This window comes from Scleropages formosus, chromosome 11 (assembly GCF_900964775.1).
Source record: "Scleropages formosus chromosome 11, fSclFor1.1, whole genome shotgun sequence".
In the NCBI taxonomy this organism is placed as follows: Eukaryota; Metazoa; Chordata; class Actinopteri; order Osteoglossiformes; family Osteoglossidae; genus Scleropages; species Scleropages formosus.
In genome coordinates, this window is record NC_041816.1 from 27,539,597 (window position 1) to 27,560,455 (window position 20,859).

The window sequence follows — 20,859 nt, forward strand, 5'->3', positions numbered from 1 at the left end:
GCATATTATGTGGCTTGCGGAACCTGGGCTGTGGCAGAAATTTACATTCTCTCCTTCTTTCCTTGCCTTTCCTCCCTTAATCCATTTGTTTCAAAACAATCGGTAACACATATTCAATTAAACAATTAGTAACTGGAGTGTAAACATTTTAATTTATTATTCATTTATTCTCTTTTTTATTTTATTTACTTGCCCATGTTTTGCAATAGTCTATAATTAAAAGTACACAGCAAAAAGGTAATATGGGATTAAATTGCTGAGTTTTGAGGGCATTTAGTATAGTGGGCAGCTGATGATTAGAGCTGCTATTTTTAGCCCTGAAGGTTGCAGGTTCAAGTCTCACCTCTGGCTGTTGTACCCTTGAGCAAGGTACCTACAGTAAATTACTCTAGTAAAATTACCTAGCTGTGTAAATGGGTAAATAACTGTGAATAGCTTAAGAGTATAAGTTGCTTTGGTGAAAAGTGTCAGCTAAATGCATAAAAATAATGTAATATGTAAGTGCAGTCTCCTTTAACTGTTTTTTTGTGGCCCAATGAAGCCTGGGGCCTGGTTGGCATGGTGGCACAGCAAGTTGTGCTGCTGTCTCACACTGCCTGGGTGGTGCAAGTGGACATGGGTTTGATCCCCACTCAGTCTGTGTGGTGTTTGCATGTTCTCCCTGTGGGTTTCCTCTGGGTGCTCTGGTTTCCTCCCACAGTCCAAAGACCTGCTGTTGAGGTTCCTCATAGTGTGTGAGTGACAGAGAGTGTGTGTGTTCCACTGATGTATGGATGAGCGACCCATTGTAAGTAGTGTATCTAGCAGTGTAAGTCACCTTGGTGAATAAGTTGAGTGGGCTGATAACACTACATAGAGTTCATTAGAAGTTGCTTTGGAGAAAATTGTCTCTTAAATAAATGTAAAATACAAAATAAGGTGATGTGCTTAACACACCTTGAAGGAGATGAGTGTTGGAGTTCATACTTCTGAATTTGGTATCCTACTTATATTGGATGAGAATAATTTCACTTGAAATGTATTTTTATTCCACACACTTCCCAAGGTGGCAGCACTCGAAGAGCACAAATGGGACACTTGAACGACAGGAAATGACAGGAAAGCAAAATAAAAATGAACTCAGAAGGCAGTTTGTGAGTGTATTCACAATCTGGCAGTTGAGGAAAAGAAAACAGAACAAAAAACTTTCCAGCCAAGAAACTGTGATAAATACAAATCTCTAAGTCTCCAAGTACCAGTGGCTGCCTAACCCTCCTGGGCATTTAAGAGGGTAAATGCTCGGGAAAAATGAGGGAAAAAATGCAATATCTCAAAGTATAAAAATCCTGTATTTAATAATGTAATAAGGTTACAAATTCATGCATAATAACAGTACAGCATGCTTAACTCACAGTTTTGTAATTAGACAATAATATTAACATGAGTATTAACGGATCTTTAATGAATCAGTAAAGATACAGTACAAAACCATAGATTTAAAATTCACATACTCAGTGCTTCATAAAGACAAACAGCCTTTATCGTACAATAACGATCAACAATTATACATTTTATACCTAATAATAAAGTTATCATAAGAATGGTTGCCGTCATTACCCGGTAACACTATTTACAGGGAAGTATTGCACAATTTATCTCACAGAGATGCAGTTTTTACTAGAGGAGACACGTAATAGGCGGATAAATTATTTGCTTTTGTGATAAAAGAAACATGTTTATAAGCCATTTAAATAATCTGAAACATATTCTTATGTCACTCTTATTCCATCAAGACAAAAAAATTAAGTTTTGCAAGAAAGGGCTTAGAATCAGCAAAAACAATCTTACAATTATTCCATGTGTTTTTTCAGCGCTCTGATATATATATATAGAAATATATATATAGATATATGAGTTTTTTTTTTTTTACTTTCTTGGTCCTTGCTCACAGTTTTAATCCATGACACTTGAGGTTTTTTAAGTGACTCAAAAAGGTGTCCTTCATTTATCCTTGGATTTGAATCCACATACTTCAGGTTACAGTGCCCAGGCTCTTGAACTCAACGCCACATCTTCGATGTCATGTGGACGTTTTGTGTCATTCATGGACCAAGTGTGTCAGCTGACATACAGAAAAATACAGGGTCAAATTTTCAGTGGTCATCAGGTCACTGATCTGGGGTGTGTAGCGATGGTGTAACCAGCAATGGTTAACTTTTGATTGGTAACTCATCTGGGGTCAGCAGTGTCGGAGTGACTGGTTCGTGGTCCGTATTGAGGAAGTAAGTGGTGAGCTCCCCCTTCCCCTTTACCATGATCACTCCTCGTAGTGTCACACCGTACCCCAGAGACTGCACCACCTCTGCTGTCTCCTCAGTCACCTGTAGATAACAGCGCAAGCAAGGGAAACACACACTGAGACAGCTGGCATCAAGCATCAACACTCTTTACAAATTTTTTCTTTTTCTTTTTTTTTTTTTCTTAACCTGAATCTTGTCCAGGACCCCAGTGCTCTCCATCCTGCTGGCCACATTTACAGCATTGCCCCAGATGTCATACTGAGGTTTGTGGGCTCCGATCACCCCAGCAATTACCGGACCGTAATTTATTCCTATGAGGGGGAGGGTCAAAATGTATCATGAATAGATTTGGCGATTTATCAGAATATAATACAAGACACATTTCGTCCATGTGTGACCAGACATCAACTGAAAGGATACTGGAAGACCATACAGCTCAAAAAACAGTTAAAAAATCTATTAATTAAAATATTTCAATAACTGATTTTGCAGAGTTGGAAGAATTTATATTCTTTGCATTCTTCGAGCGTCCTCATCCTTTTCTCATTAAGATCATCGGTCATTTTTTTACCCCGTTAATAGGATACTGGGGCAAAATGAAACAAAAAATTTTACAAAATAACTTTCCTTCAGTAGTTCTGTTGATTTGTATACAACTCTACACACACATCACAAAAAACATTCAAAATTCTTTTTTTTTTTAAACAAAGCATTCTATTTACTTGTATCAATGTTACTACCACATCAAAATGATTTAAAAAAATTTCACATATGACACATTGAGCTGACAGCCAGATGACCACCTCTCCCCAATTCCTCATGATGAGTGTATAATCAACAAATGCTCATTGGGACACTAGTTTTCTACACAGTATTGTATAAAAATTAGGCAGATTTAGTAGAATCCACTGAGAAGAGGGAATAAAAAGAAGAGATTATACACACCAATTCGGAGTTTGAAGTCATTGAATGAGTGTGTGTTGATCTGCTCCAGCTTCGTCCTTAGAGAAATGGCAAACTCTACCATTGTTCTCACATGGCGACTAGCGACATTATACTCCTGTTGGGGGCGATGAAAGTATGGCTGTGACAAACATGTACCACAGCACTTTTCTTTAACTGAGAGCTTCACTCATGTTACTTCTATTTATTCTGTAAAGTCAAATTTTTTAATGAAGAGCTCATTCTTATATTGCTTTGTGACTACAGTGCATCCCAATACCAAGCTTTCTTCTCTCTTTGTCATACATTCCTTATTCTATTCCATCATCTCCTACCTTCTTCTCCATCCCAGCATCTGGGACAGTCAGTCCAACAGCTGCCATGTAGGTGCTGCCAATGGTTTTAATCTTCTCCACACCACTAAACTTTGGCTTAGACAGGAGCTGCAAGAGAGGATGAGTATTCAAAATTCCGTCAAGGCAAACCCAACAGCATTTTAACTGTGTTTCAGGACAATGGCAAGAATCTTTTTCTTCGTTCTTCATATCGTTACTGAAAGTGGGACACATGGACGAATGGCCCCTACCTCATCAAAGTCAACAATTATCTCATTGAGAAGGCGAAGACACTCCAGCCCGTCTCTGTTCTCGTTGCTCTCGTTGTAGAACTCCTTGAACTGGGGCACCGAGGCGAACATCACGCAAACACACTCACAGGACTGACTGTACAGATCCTACAAAACAGAACAACCTCTTTTTCACAGCAATAAACCTTTGAGAACTTCCTTCCTCTATACTGCACTCTTACATTCGTTGTGAGCTCCTGCTACAACCTTTTCCCACTTTGTGGCACCATTTCTCACAATCCTTCCTCTACTTGATGGCTGTTATTACCAAACCACCATCTCTTATTATTGTTCAAACATCCTGTGCTTTCTCTTGCCCCGTTGCTGCTGGTAGACCCCGGTACGCTCATTGCCAGGACACTGCTGATACACCCCCTGCTCTTGCCTGATTGTTGCGTTTTTTTCCAATGAAGACTGAAGCGACGTGGGCAGGAAGGACATTGTGCAAGAGATTCTCATTGATGTTCTCCATAGTTTCAGTCTCCTCTTTTTCTTTCACAAAGCACTGCTGCAAAAGGAACTCCATACGGCAAGCCAGCTCATCCTAGGAGATGAGACATAGTGGTCACACTGGTGTCCAAGTGAGGGAAATTCAGGGAGGGACAGGATCAATCATTGCATGAATCACACAGCTACATTACAGGAGAAAAATGGGCAAAATACGATTCGGAAACGGAGATGAACTACTCAGATCACGGCAGTGATAGAGGTTGGAAAGAGAGAGAACCAAAGGACTGGATGTATGCAGAGGCACATGAATCGTCAGTGGATTTACCTTTCGCACCAGTATTAAGGTAACAAAGTAGAACATGAAGAGCCAGACCCCTGCCATAATCTTGGGCTCCTTCAAGACACCAGGCCTGGGGAAAACACGAGGTTATGACATCATCTGTATCACTAATGAGGGAGACAAGTACATGTAGGAATGACGATGGGCGAAGAAGACCTACTGGCTGGTTTCGTTGTAGAGCTGGTGCATATAGTGGTCGGAGCGGCAGACGTAGACGTAGAGAAATAGGACGAGGTAGACCAGCAAAGCCATGGTGAGCAGAAGCACCTTGACCTCCTGGCATGTTCGAATAAACACTACCACACCCAACATGGCTAGCAGGCAGCAATACAGGTAGTACTGCAAGGACAGGGACACATCAGTACTGACCGATCATGGTAAAGGTGCTACATTCACACTTGTTCTATTGGCAGATGCTTTTCTCCAAAATGATGTACAGTCATTATGAACTAGTATTTAGCTACCACCTATCCAAGGTGACCTACAATGCTGGGTACACTGTGGAGAACTCCCTACAATCATACACCAGAGCAGTGTAACACACACACACACACTGATATGTTGTACAGATACACACACTATTTGGATTCTTTGGAGTGACCAATTGACCCTCACCTTCAGTTTCTGGACTGTGGAAGGAAACCTGAGGGCTTGGAGGAAACCCACATGTACAAAGGGAGAACATGTAAACTCCGCGGAGACTGAGCGGGCGTCAAACCCACGTCCAATTGTGCAGCCCAGTATGGTGTAATATAGGGTAAATATGTTTTTCCTACTTAGTGTGTATGGGGAGAATAGAGCTGGATACAAAGTGAGCAGAGAGTGATTTTTTAATATAGTTCTGTTTGTGTTTAAGGACATTCTTGAATAGCTTTGGGATCCCAGCGTCTACTTGACAGCTACACGCAACATGAACGAGTGTTAATAAAATACCGCGTTGCGACACTTACAGGTGCAGTGTAGAATTTGAAGGAATCTAGTGATGTTGCATTATGGGAGATATTGGCACAGCCGTGGTCTGGAAGAAAGAACTTGTGGGACAGAAAGAATGTGCATTATATTTCGCATCAAACAATTTGAGTGTTTGTGACTGTCAGACTGTAAAGATACATTTTCATTATATAATGTCTCTATATGTTAAATTATATCAATTGCACAGTGTACACACACACACACATTTTCAGAACCGCTTGTCCCTTACGGGGTCACGGGGAACCGGAGCCTACCCGGCAACACAGGGCGTAAGGCCGGAGGGGGAAGGGGACACACCCAGGACGGGACGCCAGTCCGCCGCAAGGCACCCCAAGCGGGACTTGAACCCCAGACCCACCGGAGAGCAGGACTGCGGTCCAACCCACTGCGCCACCGCACCCCCCATCTTGCACAGTGTAAATAATGCTTAATATTATTGTTTGCAAATTTGTGTCAGCAAGGCTGCGCATTTTATCGACGTAGCTACAGTATATCATATATATAGCAGCGTGTTAGATAATGTGCGGACATGTGTGAAAACACGGTAAATTGTAGCGAGGCTTACGAAGTTGAGAATGGCCATGATCAGTGTGATGAGCAAGCAGAGGATAACCAGGAAGAGCCGCAGTGCTGCCATTTTGGCGACTCCCTGCGACAGAGAGAGCACCCACTGAATGCCCTCCGACATCTTGGGTCTCCAGCGCTGCGACACACAAACACACACACACACACACACACACACACACACACACACACACACACACACACACACACACACACACACACACAGGGATGCACAGGTACACACACACAATTATATGAGCAGGAATGAGAGCAGCACCCACTTACATTTTTTAAATAATTATTTTAGCAGTAGTTCTAAAATTGTGACACCGACACATTTCAATAAGTTAATGCATAAGTAATCTAATTAATTAATAGTTACCTAATATGGTTTTCCTGTGTGCAGATCAGTAGTAAATACAATATTGATGATCTTAATGATGGCCTGTATAACATCAACAACAACAACAATAATAATAATAGCAATAATTTGGTTCTAAAATGTATTATTATTATTTATTATTACTATTATTATTATTATTATTATTATTATCATTCTTCTTCTTCTTCTTATTATTATTATTATTATTATTGTTGTTGTTGTTGTTGTTGTATGTGCCATACAAAAATCATGTAATGTGTTTTCTTTTTAATCAGGGTGTACAGTGTTTTATAAATCACCGGAAAAAATGCACATTGAGACGTATGGCAGCATACGGGACATGTTTACATGTTTAAACATTAATGCTGTGCGGCGCAAGAAAGACACGCACTGCTCTGAAACACAATTCCGAATTCAAGGGATCACAGTCTTACCTCCATGTGCCCTGTGAAGACGATGAGAAGAAGCACAGCTAACGCCACAAAGGTGATACCATAGGAGACACCCAGGGTAACGTTCCTGAGGGTCACAGAGAATCAATGTCACTGAGCGGAAATGTCCCAGAACCTTTAATATTTAGTATCTGACATCTCCTATGAATTGTTTGACAATGGAAGTCAGTTAACTGTACACGTAGCGAAAAGAGTTTCAGTGATCACAGGGGTCTGTAGGGAGATCTGCTGCTGAATAAATGCAATTTTAAAACAAAATTCACTTGCTATTATATAATTTGTTATGATCATTTTTATTGTTTTAATTTGTTAGAAAAATACAAAGCCAAGCTGTGACTCTCTGGATTGTAACAACTTTTTTGTGGGGAAAATTAAATTCATTCACACTTTTACAGCTTCCGAAAAACAAATGTTTTCAGTGTCTTCATCTATCTATCTGTCTTATTGGACTGTTTTTTTTTTAATTATTATTTATTTTTACATATACGTATCTGTATCTTTGTATCTAAATACATATATATAATATAAGGGGGGCGCGGTGGTGCAGAACGTTTGGCCGGGTCCTGCTCTCTGGTGGGTCCCGGGTTCGAGTCCCGCTTGGGGTGCCTTGTGACGGAATGCTGTCCGGTCCCCTCCCCCTCCAGCCTTGCGCCCTATGTTGCCGGGTTAGGCTCTGGCTTGCCGTGACACCGCTTGGGACAAGCGGTTTCAGACTGTGTCTGTGCATGCATGTATAATTTCCTACATTTCTTTTATATATTTGTCCCCGGTGCTGGATTGCGTGAACGTGTGTGAAGCTGCACTCACTTCTGGGAGGTGAGCATTTGGACCACAAAGAGGGTGATGAAAATCAGAGCCATGCAGCTCACAGACAGATAGAGCTCCATCATCTCCAGAAGGCGGTACTGAAAAACAGCCAGTTTTTATACAGTCAGCAGAAATATAACACGTTATATTGTACAGCACTTACGAAATGTATTCATCCCCTTGGACTTTTTCACGTTATTGTATTACTGCATGTAACTATGACTTATTCACTGCAAAATTTTTGCCACTCTTCAGCACAAAGTAGTCTGGGATGTCAAAGTGGAAAAAAATCCAGTAATTTTACTGAATTAATACAAAAGAAGAGACAATAACTGAATAGATAAATATCAGGAGTGAATACTTTTCATAGGCACTGTAATTACAATTATGCAGCAATACTTTTACACACAGACAGACGTAAACCATGTGAACAACACCAGCTCCAATCCCACCTCCTTCTCCATTTTCCAGGTGTTGAAGTACAGAGTCAACCAGTTGAGCTTCAGCTTTCTTTTCCCCTGCCTCGGAGAGAGAAACAAAAAGAGCAACGGCTTTTTTTATTATGGGAAAATATACACGAGTCGGTGAAATCCACAGCTGACTACTTTTTATTATACATTTGACTTTAAATGTTTTATAAATTCGTTTTTATTTTGAAAGATGTCAATTTTTTTCAAATGTAGTTTACCCATGAACACCGTGGTGACCACAGAGACGTCCCACTGCAGTGTGGTAAAGAATACTTACTCTTTGAGATCCAGTGTTTCTAAGGTGTCACTTTGTCCGTCCTCCAAGCCCTGGGGGGACACACTGTGAGAAGGGGGGTTGGGGGGTGAGGAAACACTCAGTGAATTGGCTGTCTGTCTGCATATCAAGAAAAAAAAAGAGGTTTTTAGAGAAAAGGATTTACCTGTATTCACTTGTGGGATCTGTCTGAGTGGTTTGCCCTTCCTGGAAATAATATAACATATTTATAACCACATTTCCAGTTATGCAGATGCACCAGCACAAATGCATGTGCACTAACAGCTCAATACACCACACAGCACACATATACACACACTTATGGCCTCATAAGGGAGTGGCCGGGGGGGGGGGGGGGGCACTGACCAGGTGCGGTGGCTCTGCATAGGCAGTGGAGTGAGCTGTGGGTTTGGTCTTAGGCTCCGCAGGCTGGTTGAGCACTGAGAAAGGGCTCACCGCCTTCCAGGACTGCAGGTACTTCGACATCCTGACCGAAGCCCTGAGCCTCCTGTCAAAGACCCTGGGAGCCTGAAAAAGAAATAGAGAGAACAGTATAAATAAACTGCACGAATTCTATTGTGAGCACATTCCTTACGTATTATATCCGTTTTCAAGAATCACTTGTCTGGGTCAGGGTTGCAGTGATCTGGAGCCTATCCCAGAAGCATTGGGGGCAAGTCTGAGTTGGGCACAGGACACCAGTCCATCACAGGGTAGACACACACACACACACACACACACACACCCTAAGGGCAATTTAGATTGACCAATTTACCTGAACAGCATGTCTTTGGACTGTGGGAGGAAACCAGAGCACCCAGAGGAAACCCACACAGACACAGGAAGAACATGCAAACTCTTTGCAGACTGAGCAGGGATCAAACCCACATTCTCTCACACCATCCAGGCACTGTGAGGTAGAAGTACTACTTACTGTGGCACCACATTGCCTGTGTATTACATCCTCAGACATTACTTTACATCAATTGCTCTAGTAAAATACAGTACCAAATTGTAAGTAAAGAAAATTATTAAAGAATTATTACGATTACTAATTATGAAAACATCAATAATAATAATAATAATAATAATAATAATAATAATAATAATAATAAGTAGGGGGTGAGAGGTATTTACTTCAAGGTTCCTCGGTGTGGCACTCTTTATCTTTGGATCTAAGACCAAGTATGTCTTCCTGCCCTCAAGGTAGGGGTCCCGACTAGCTCCATTGCCCTCCTCCACCTTGTACGCCCCACCCAGGTTGTCCAGCGTTTCCTCGGTGATGTGCACCCGCCTACGTTCACAGAAACATGAGAGCACGGCTGTTGATGGCGTCAAAAGGAATAGTCATCAGGGCCGCATCTTCAGACTTTTTAGAGTTTATTATATTAATGCATTAATTTTTTAACCAATTTTTTCACATCGGAAGCATGGCTGCAGGCTGGTGCACGGTTACAGCCTCTTTTTTCTAATTCCAAGCTCTGTTGTAGCAAGACGAGGATTTTCCCTCCATTCCTCACCCAGGTAGACCTCCGGACTCCATGTGATTGGCCAAGGTGACGTCATGCGACCAGACATCGTACTGCCACTTCTCCTTGCCTATAACACCGCAGAGCACGTTCCCGGAGTGCACGCCCACTCGCATGCTGATCTCGACCCCCGTTGCCTCCCGCAGGTTGCTGGAAGAGGGAAGAACATGTGGAGAGGTGCAGTAGCGGAAATCACGAAAAACACACGGAACCGTTTCTGAGAGCCGACTTGGGGCACTGACTTGATGGCGGTGCACATGTCCAGACCCATCTGCACACAGTTGCAGGCATGGGAAGGGATGGGATCAGGCAGACCGGACACACAGTAGTAGCAGTCCCCCAGGATCTTGATACGCAGGCACTTATTCTTCTGCAAAGGGGTTCAAAGTCGAGGAGAAGTTGGTAGAACAGACGCGGACTATGCAAATGAGGCTTATTCATTTCATATGTTCTAAAGAGCGACAGGGCATTGTCTCACCTTTGCAATGTCATCAAATTTACCAAAAAGTTTGTTGAGGACTGCAACCAGCTCCTCGGGCGTGCAGCTGCTGGCCAGCTTGGTGAAGCCCACGATATCGGCATAGAGGATGCTGGGAATTAGAGGAGGGAGAAACAACCGTTGTTGGATTTCACAGGGTGGAGTTAATGAACAGCAAAATATTTAGCAGAATTTCACCCTTGGGTTGTGTCCCCATCAAATCTGACCCACTAACAACTGCTGTCTATCACAAATACAGTTGTTTTCTTTCGTCTAATCCCCCATAGAGTTTCACAATGTCCAGCAGATCAGACATTCAAACTCATAAAATTAACGACCCCCCAGTTTTGCTCAATCTTACATGTTTTCTTCACATTGTGCACACATGTGGAGTGTCCAGTCACACGTGGACATGGGAAATGAAAGGGTGAGACTATGCTGAAGAGCAAAGAGTTGCATAGAACTCTTTGTAGTAACTAGGAAAAAAGTTGGTAAAAAAGAGCAACACAATGTTCGGTTAACATCTATACAGTGCTGCTGGAAAGTACGTGAACCCCTTGTGTCCCTTAATTTTACCACAAAGTGGTTATTTAATGTCGGGGATGCGGTGGTGCGGCGGGTTTGGCCAGGGCCTGCTGTGTGGTGCGTCTAGGGTCCGAGGCCTGCTTGGGGTGCCTTGGGGTGGACTGGCATATTGTCTTGGGTGTGTCTGCTCCCCCTCCAGCCTTACGCCCTGTGTTACCAGGTTAGGCTCTGGTTTGTTGCATCCTCGCTCAGGAGAAGTGGTTTTAGACTGTGTGTGTGTGTGTGTGTGTGTGTGTGTGTGGGGGGGGGGTGGTTATTTATTTAATGAGAATCAGGGTTTCTCATGAGACATAATAGGTGTGTAATGACAAATTCTATATGTTGCCTTGGAGGAAATCATATGTGTAGTAGAAACACACAAATAGTGCAGGTGTAAAAACAAGTGAAGCCCAAATTACACTGGTTACATCAAGTTGGTAAATAGAATCAGGGGTGCAAATCAGTCATTTACCCATTTTCTGAGTTTACTTTAAGATTTAACATTCAAATTTTATAAGTTTATTTAAAGATTTAAAGAAAAATGACCATCTCTATAGGGTTCACATACTTCCGAGCACCACTGTATAAGTGTATATGTGTATAAACTAGTGTACTGCAAATAAACTATAATAATGGGCCACCTGGTTTTGGACAGGAACTCCAAAAATAGAAAGCTGTCTCACAGCAGAGTCAGCATACTGGACTTTTATTCTCGGGAACCCGACTCCGCTGTATCTGCGTGGGATGTTACCTGACGTGCTTGTGCTGTCGGATGTACAAGCTGTGGAAGTTCTGCCTGATCTCCTCATTGGAGGGTTTCTTCGACAGACGCTTAATCTCCTCCGTTTTCAGCTCCAGGACAATGTAGCGCGGCAGCACGGAAAGCAGGAGATGCTCCTGGTCGGTGGGGAAGCGGGATGCGGGGCGTTAAGTGCTTGAGTGTGAGTGGGCGCGTGCGTCCACGGGGACGATCACATACCTGTTGTCTTTTCTGTAAGTCCATCTGCATGCGGACCTGGTTGAAGTTCTGCTGCTCTCGCATGGACTTCTTGTTGGCGCGTTCAGTGAGCCCTCGGTGGAACGCACCCACGCAGTTCACACACAGGAACAACACGGCATTGGCCACCAGCTGGAGGAGAAGATTCTTAGTATGAACCCAAACAATGACATTTTTCCAGTGGAAGCTGGTCAAACATCTTACGTTTACTTTAGCAAGTGATGAATTCTCTACGCAAGCATGGAATGCTCCTCAACGGGTTTGCACTGGGTGTATGAGCAGTCCAAATTCTGTCTTATCACCTTGCCAGAGATCTTTTAGGAGGGACACATCGCAACACTCTTTCACGCTCTTGAACTGCCTCCGATTATACAGAACTTTATCAGTCCCACTGGTCCACCCCCCCCCCCCCCCCCCCCCCCCCTTGCGTGAATCAAGCAGAAGTGAATGAGAAGGAGAACGTGGTACAAAATTATCAGTTTACTTTGGCATTTTACTAATTAATGTGATTCTGATAATTCCATCCATCCGTTATCAATAACTGATTATCCAGAGCAGGGTCAAAGTGGTCCAGAGTCTACCCATGGAGCACAGGGCATGATTCAAGGTACATGCTGGATGGGACACCAATTACTTCCTGATGATTACATCCCCCCCCCAAAAAATTGAAACTTGACATCAGGAAGGTTTAAATAAAAAAAAAAAGAAATTGGGGAATTTTTCGTAGTCTGCGACTTTGTGTTTTTACCTAAATTGCTCTGCGACTTGTGGACTAGTGAGTTTATTTTGGCTTATTTTGGACTTCAGACTCAGAGTGCATACTTGAGTGACTATTGGACTGCTTAGGATTTTTTGTACTGTTGTGTTCGACTGTACGGGGAATATTTTTGTCTGGTAAAGTTGACTTTAGTGCCTTCATTTGACTCATCAGGGTATAACAGGAGGAGTCTCATAGAAAGCGGAACTTTCAAAGGAGCCAATTTGAATATGAGATGGATATGTTGGGGTGTGTGTTGCTTTGTGTGTGTCAGCTACATTGTGGTTTCCACATCGCAGATAATGGATCATGTCTGCTGGCAAACCTTCCCTCTATCCTGCTGGCCTTACGTTCCTCTACAACCCATGTTTGCATGTGACCTTTAGCACTGCAGTCACAGACATCGTTGCAGTTGCCTCTCACCTGCACGGCCAGGTCCGTTGTGCCGGGCGCCGTGACACTCATGTAGATGCTGAAGATGATGATATGAGACACGCTGGTACCGATTCCAAAAATGAGAGCCCATAGCAGGGAGAGAGGAAGCACAGAGTAGACAGAGAATGAGAGGAAGAGGAAGAACGCGACCTGGAGAAGAAACAAAGACAAAGAGTGTATGAATGACTGGATCACATGGCTTCCGAGCTACAGTATCCTCTGAAACATGGTATAGCCCTCCTATTGTATCCCACAATACCATGTATAGTCTATGATACAACCACCTTGCGGCCCAAACCCCCATGTCCCCAGTGACCAGTGAAGCTGACCTGCTCCCAGGCGGACACCGGACCCCCTGTGAAGGCGAAGACCATAGCGGTGATGTACAGCAATGCCCAGACGAAGAGAGCCAGAACCCCACCGCAGCGTCGCATCACTCGAAACCATGGTAACGCCACCAGCAGGGCAACGCTCAAGCACAGCACCACACCCAACACAGAGAGAGCTCCAACATGCACTCTGACATCCTGGAATGGAGAGAGTGTGTTAGTGCCGTCCGTACACACTGTCTGAGCACAACGTGACATCAGCTTAACACATCTCAGACTTTAAAACATTCCTTGGACACTGAAGTAAATTAACACTGCACTTAGGGAGAGGTTTAGTACAGTATATACATACAATCTGACCACAATACATTAACAATCACCCGAGAGCAAGGGTGTGTGTAGTAAATACACTTCTTAGACACTACAGTACATTAACACTAAAGTAAGACACAAGTTTAGTAGAGTGTGCGCACGCTACCAGTGGAGAATACATTAACAACACTCTACAGGATGACCCATAAGCTACGGTACCCCTTCTTAGCTATGGATCTAGAGAAAAGCTCATTTGTCCCAAAGTGTTACTTTGCACAAAGAAGGTTTTCCGAATCTCTTCTCAAACTGCGTTATAGTCTATTGCATTATTTGTCCGGAATTTTGCTTTTGTTGGACTCAAACAGCCAACCACTAAATATTGTTTGCACTTGCAGTTTTTTTCATTGTTGTGTCACTCTTCTGATTGATACACATGTTCCTGGTAATCACTGGTTGTTATTAATATATTAGGGGTATGGTGACTAATAGACTACCCCGTACAACAGAGGATTAGTGCAATATGTATGTGCTGTCAGGATACTGTACATTAACACAGAAAAGACACTTCTTTGCGTGCTCGTTTGAGCCTGTGCACAATACTTGCACAACAAACTTGCACAATATTTCAGAAAATTCGTGTTTCTCACCCTATGTGTAGCAGCAAAGATTATGATCATAGTCACGCAGAAGAGGATGGTGAGCACCAGTCCTCCCACCATGGCTGGCGTTTCTCCCACAGCGTACATGCAGCCCCTGTTCACAGCACGCAGGATGTTGCATGCAGAGGCCAAGGTGGACCTGGCAGGTCGATGGCGAGGGGCACGTGCAAATCCATGTTGTCTAACACCCTCATCGCTGTTACCGACATTTAGAGTTTCATCAGGTGAATTGGCTATTGACCCATTCACAGCATCAGTCGTACTGCTGTCAACCCTGTCGTCCTTTAGTTTACAGCTGCTGGTGTATTCCACAGTACTGTCAACAGCCAGTCCATTCAGTCTGATTTTACTTGAATCATCAGTGTCCAAAACTTGGTCTATTCTAGATTCCATGTGTGTTAAGGATTCATTGCTCATGCTGGGATCTAAGTGTCCTGTTTCATTGGAGCCAGAATTATACACATTTTTGATGGTTGTGAGTCCAGTGCTGTTACAATTGTCCTCGATTTTCTTTGTAGGGGTAGTGGCAGTGGTCGCAGTGATGGTAAGGTCATGTGTCAAAGGGCTCTCATCTTTCCCGGATGCTGGTATCAGTTCCCCATTCATCACACAGTCCTCATCTTGATGGGATTCTTGTCTAACATCCATCCTGCAAAAGTCCTTCTCAGTGTAGACTGCAGCAGTAATGGTCAGAAATAGTTTTCAAGAGCTTTCACAAATCAAAAAATAAATAAATAAATTGAGCTGGCCTTCCTCAGGTCCAAGAGCGACATGGGAGCAACTCGGTACGTTTAAAGAAGGGGATCAATCCTACAGTCAAAAGTTTGTGTTTTTCTATACAAGTAAAATAAAATCCATTGTCCACCACCAGGATCCCAGCAAATGATTGTTTTCTTGTTTGGAAATGCTGGTGCCGTTGTGGAGATCTTGAGGAAGCTGTGAGCACTGGCAAAAAAGTGGCAACATGGGAAAACTTCAGGATACTTTACATAACGCAAAATTTGCAAGATACATAAGAGCATAACTCAGGTTTGGAACTCAGTCTGAGAGCTATGTCAACAGGGATAACAGAAGACCATCACAATCTAATAGCTTCAGAAACAGGTAACATATTTAGGACTCTCAGCAGGTAACACAGAGAGTGATTACAGTCAAGAAGAAAACACACACAGTCTACAACCACTTGTCCCAAGTGGGGTTGCAGCAAACCAGAGCCTAAACTGGCAACACAGAAAGTAAAGGCAGAGGGGAAGATAACACTCCCCAGACAGGACACCAGTCCATCGTAAGCCACTCCAAGCAGGCCTCGAACCCCAGACCCATCACACAGCGAACCCTGGCCAAACACACTGGACAACCACATCTCCCAGGAGCAAAACAGGCAAAGATTATTTGGAGACTATCACTGCCTAGGTCAACTTTAAGACCCTGGTTATGGCCTACAAATGCATCAATAGAACGTCACCCAGATATCTACTAGACTTGATCATCTTCTGCACCCCAACCAGACTGCTTCACTCTTCCACATCTGCCCGCTTGGTGGTCCAACGCATGAAGGGTAAAGTACAGAGGTTCTCGGTTCTGGTTCCATTGTGGTAGAATGGCAGAATGATAGAATGACCTCCCTTCTCACTCAGAACTACTGAATCTCTGTCCACATTTAAAAAGGGTATTAAAATTAATCTCTTCTGGACTCACTTCACCCATGATCCCTTAAGTTCATGTAAGACGTAAATGTTCATGCAGTATAACTTTAAGATCATGCCCGTATAAACCTTTATGCAGCTACTCCTGCAATGTAACATAAATGTTTTTTATGTATCTAAAAAAAAAATTACTAGTTGATCAGGAATCGTCAATATTCAGATAGAGTTTTATGCAGCTACTCGTGATGAACATTGGTTCATATGGTGGAAAGAAACAAACTAACTGCACTTAAGAATCACACGTCTGCGCCTATGTCTCTCTTTCTGCTAATGTAATGTACATTGCTTTGGAGAAAAGTGCCCGATAAATGAATAAATGTAAATGTACAATGTTGACAGAGGTCAAAGGCCATCAGTTTTGTTTGCAAATTCAGACGAACAATGCATGTCCACACCTTGGACTTCAGGGACATCACTGACCACTGAAGGACAGATGTGGTTTTCACACTGCTTTACAAACAGCTTTATCACATCTTTACACAACCCTAACCCTAACCCCTAACCACTAACAACTAACCCCAAACCTTCCCACTAACCATAACCTGAACCTCTAACACTAACTCTTAACTCTAATCCAAACCTTAACCACTAACCCTGACCCTAATGACTACTAACTTTGCTCATACTTCTGACTTTTATTCATATTGCCCTTTATATGAGTGCACACCTATTCCAACTCCTCTAAATTCGTAATGAAAGTAACACTATCCATTGCTTACCTTTCCCTTTACCGCTTGGTCTTTTCCTCTGTCTAGTGTCTCCGGACCCCTTTTCATTCACTTCTGCTCTCCTCGTGGGACCTCTCTTTTTCTCTAGTCCACCTTTGCCCTCTCTGTCTTGTGCTTCTGCTTTGTCTCTCTTTTTATTTCCAGTCTTTTTGAAGCCCTTCCAAAGCTTATCTGTGACCGACACATAACGTGGGAGACTGAATGTGTGTCGGAAAAGTGGCGCCTCTTTCGCTGGCCCGGGGCGCTCTGCCGATCCAGCAGTACCTGTTCTCTTGGCTCCGCTCTCCCTGTTCTTGTAGATGCTTCACACACCTCTTCCTCCTCCCTCTGCAGAAGCTATCGTTATTACGGCTTTGAACTTCACCGCTTTCTCTTCCCTTCTCTTACATTTTCCTCACCTCGTGACATGCCAAAGTGTTCTCTCCTATCCCAGCGAAAGTAAACAACTTTAATTAACACACACACATTTTCAGAACCGCTTGTCCCATACGGGGTCATATTTTTTTAATTCATTTATTTATTTACTTATTAAAACGTGTTTTTAATTAACAACAGAATAGCACTGGGTCACATGGTGTGTTCACATCCAGGAAACAAGGGCAAAAGGTAACCAAATCACAGGTCTTTATCCAAGACAACATAGTGTTGGATAATCGGGAATGATTTTCACGCTTTATACAGCAGGGTTTTACGCTATCAATTCAGGGTCAGTCCCTTGAGAGGAACTATAGCAGGAAGGGATTCAAACCCAGCACCTTTAGACTGCAAGGTGACAGCCCTAACACAACTTGCTGCCATCCTACCTTCTAAGAAGACACACCTGCTAATTTCCAAAAGAAATTTAAATTGCACTGGCAAAAAGGAAGTAAATACAGGGGTGTAATAATATTAAGACATAAGGGAGCGCTTCATCGGTAAGTCATGCAAAACATCGGGCTGTACATGCCCTGCTAATCATTTCCATACAGGTCAGCTTCCTCAGCATCATCCCACAAGCAAAACATGGCGTACAGGGAGCAGCGCGTAGGTGTGTAGTGCCACCGCAGCACAGAGGGCAACAAACCCAACATCATTTACATATATTCCCTTGGGAAAACAGCAGACTTTCACAGAGCCCGAACATGGAGCAACCTGAGCTGCACGGGGCAGAACGAACAGTAAGGTGCGGGAAAAATGACCACTGCATGGAACACTTACTGCAGTGCTACACAATTCGCTTTTCACAACGTGAGTCAACAGGAACATCTGGGCACCACCAGCTCGGACCTGTCAAATGTATCTGCTGTACATTCTCGGGGAGGGTGCGTTTCAATAAGTTTCTTCAGGCCAGACATGTAAGGCCTACAGAAAGTTCTTTTAATACAATGTATTTTCTGGAGGAAGGGAAGCTCTCATGTGAGTCATAGATACAACAACAACAATGAAGTAATGTACTAAATAAAAATAAGAAAATATGTATGAATATATTATTTGATCACTGAGGGCTAGCAGATTCCGTACAGACTTTTGAATCTGCACCCAGTATAGAACAACAAAAACAACAACAATAAAAACAATTATAATAATATATCCAATAAATTATTATTATTATTATTATTATTATTATTATTATTATTACATGTACATGTTCGTGTGAAGTTTGGGAGAAACTGACAGTCTTACCTGTTGTCGGTCCGCCGAATGAGCTCCTAGAGAACAAACAGTGACGCGGACAAAACAGAGTGCGATGCACTGATTTATGTTTTCAATGTTGTAACTCGATTCTACCAGTGAAATGTGTGAAATCTTCGCGGGCGATCAATGTATCAGTGTCGCTCATCTGTCTCGCGGACAGATGCGTGTATTTTTAGCGCAGTCGCTGTCCGTCGGTTTTTAATAGTAACAACGGCGCGAGGCAACGTTCCAAAATTAATCACGGACACATATAATTACTAATAGATCGGGTATCAGTAAATCGGGTCAGCGCAAAAACACTTTTTTTGTGGTCACTTCCTTCCTAGCAGTAAACTTGAGCTGAGTTGTGTGTGTCTGCAGCTGTGGTTCTGTATGTCTGTGCATCCATGTGCCCCTGTGTCTGTCTGTACGTGTGTATGTGTCTAAGTGTGTGTGTGTGTGTGTGTGTGTGTGTGTGTTTGTGTGTCTGTACTTCTGGCATTCTGTGTGAATGGCTGTAGGTGTGTCTGTCTCTGTGGCTCCCTGTGTATGTGTGTGTACCTGTGTGCCTGTAACAGTGTGTATCTCTTGTGGAATGGAATGTGCGCACAATAATTCCAGCTTCTCGTTTTTACCCCAACCTGACAAACCGGATCTGCAGTTCATGCTACACAATGGCCGAGATGATGATGAGGCGCACCTGCATGACAGTGAATTTTTGCGAGTGTGTGTGTGTGTGTGTGTGAGGTCCTCTCAGTATCAAAATGAATAAGAAAAGAGGAAAAGTGACAGGAAGTATTTCAAAATATGCATTGTTACTCCAGCAGTTCTTGCCAGTTATCAACAGTCCTTAATTTTAATAACTGGTTATGTATCTTTAATCAAGATGTGGTGAAAATGTCATACTGATCCTGCTGCAGTGGGTGGAATCAGTGGTGGAGAACAAATGGGTGGTTCAGGCTGTGTGTCTGCTGTTAATCCTTCATTCCTTCATTCTTCATATTCTCATCATTGTCATTGATTTCATTCTCACATTCGTCATGCAGAATTAATCATATTGGCACTATTATCTGGTGATCAGTACTTCAATAAACCCCAGGGGACCAGGTAGGACAATGGTTAGAGCTGCCTCGAGACTTAAAGGGCCCAAGTCTGAATCATTTACATTTATTCATTTAGCACATGCTTTTCTCCAACGGAGAAATCCCACCTCTGTAGTAACCTTGATCTAGGTAATTGCCATGAATTGACACAGTAAAGTTACTCAGTTCTGTTCATGGGTAAATAATTGTAAGTACACTAACACAGTAAGTTGCTCTTGAGAAGAGTGTTAGGTGAATGAATAATTATATGTTAATCTAAACCTCGCAAACACAACTGGGGTGAAGAACTGAACCAGGGGATCTGACCATAGTTTCCTTAAAGGAACAAAATTAATTTAATCCCATATTACTGGTTGTTTGTACATGTCTGAAGTTGAAAAATTATCTTACAATTTTGGATAATCAACAATGATTTATCCATTTGTATGGCAAGGTGTTACCGTATCAATTCAAGGCAAGTACCTTGACCAAGGGAACTAGAGCAGGAAGGGATTCAAACCCATCATCTTTAAACTGCAAGGTGACAGCCCTAAATAGAGCACTATCAGCTGGCCCACACCAAAAAGCAAGCAAATATTGGGATATAATAGGACATAAAGGAGCTGTTCTTTGGGAAGCCATGCAAATCACAGGGCCGTACACAGATGGTGTTGATTCCACCGAACGCAGCCTTGTTTAGGGATATAAAATGAACACAATCCCAAGTTCTGAGCTGATTGCCTCATATTTTTTTTTATTTAGACTTGCTTTCCTGAATTCTGGGATTGCATGATTGAAGATGTTCTAAGAGTCATTAGAGCCATGAAATCTGCTCCAACAATCACGCAAGATATCTTGGTAAAAAACTTGATTACTTACATTATTATAGATTGCTTAATATATCAGTTAGATAAATGAAAACATTGATATGACAGGACATTTAATTTTCATAATCATTATCGTATCATTATTATTGTCATTTCTCACCGGGGAAGTGACATAAGCACAACACTGTATATTTTCTCAGGCACTTTTCATATACTAATAGAACTGACAAAAAAATCTGATTATAT

General features: G+C 42.6%; 1 protein-coding gene across 1 annotated transcript; it reads right to left on the minus strand.

The window, feature by feature from the left end:
* Positions 1 to 1,590: 1,590 nt before the first annotated feature.
* On the minus strand, positions 1,591 to 15,265 carry LOC114911923 (adenylate cyclase type 2-like). Its single transcript, XM_029256435.1, has 25 exons — positions 14,606 to 15,265; positions 13,647 to 13,844; positions 13,306 to 13,467; positions 12,108 to 12,257; positions 11,880 to 12,025; positions 10,565 to 10,676; positions 10,329 to 10,456; positions 10,078 to 10,236; positions 9,695 to 9,851; positions 8,924 to 9,085; positions 8,724 to 8,764; positions 8,561 to 8,623; positions 8,266 to 8,335; positions 7,814 to 7,911; positions 6,989 to 7,073; positions 6,174 to 6,311; positions 5,587 to 5,667; positions 4,797 to 4,975; positions 4,622 to 4,706; positions 4,232 to 4,390; positions 3,808 to 3,954; positions 3,557 to 3,664; positions 3,225 to 3,339; positions 2,466 to 2,590; positions 1,591 to 2,360 (listed from the first exon to the last, which is right to left on the minus strand). The coding sequence occupies exons 1-25, from the start codon at positions 15,263 to 15,265 to the stop codon at positions 2,190 to 2,192; spliced, it is 3,699 nt and encodes a 1,232-aa protein (XP_029112268.1). The 3' UTR covers positions 1,591 to 2,189.
* Positions 15,266 to 20,859: the final 5,594 nt, after the last annotated feature.

Coding starts and splice junctions, on each gene's coding strand:
- LOC114911923 (XM_029256435.1), bottom strand. CDS start 15,265: ATGGATGTTAGACAAGAATCCCATCAAGATGAGGACTGTGTGATGAAT. Junction 13,845..14,605: donor TCTTTGCTGCTACACATAGG/GTGAGAAACACG, acceptor TCTCCATTCCAG/GATGTCAGAGTGCATGTTGG. Junction 10,237..10,328: donor GACATGTGCACCGCCATCAA/GTCAGTGCCCCA, acceptor TCCCTCTTCCAG/CAACCTGCGGGAGGCAACGG.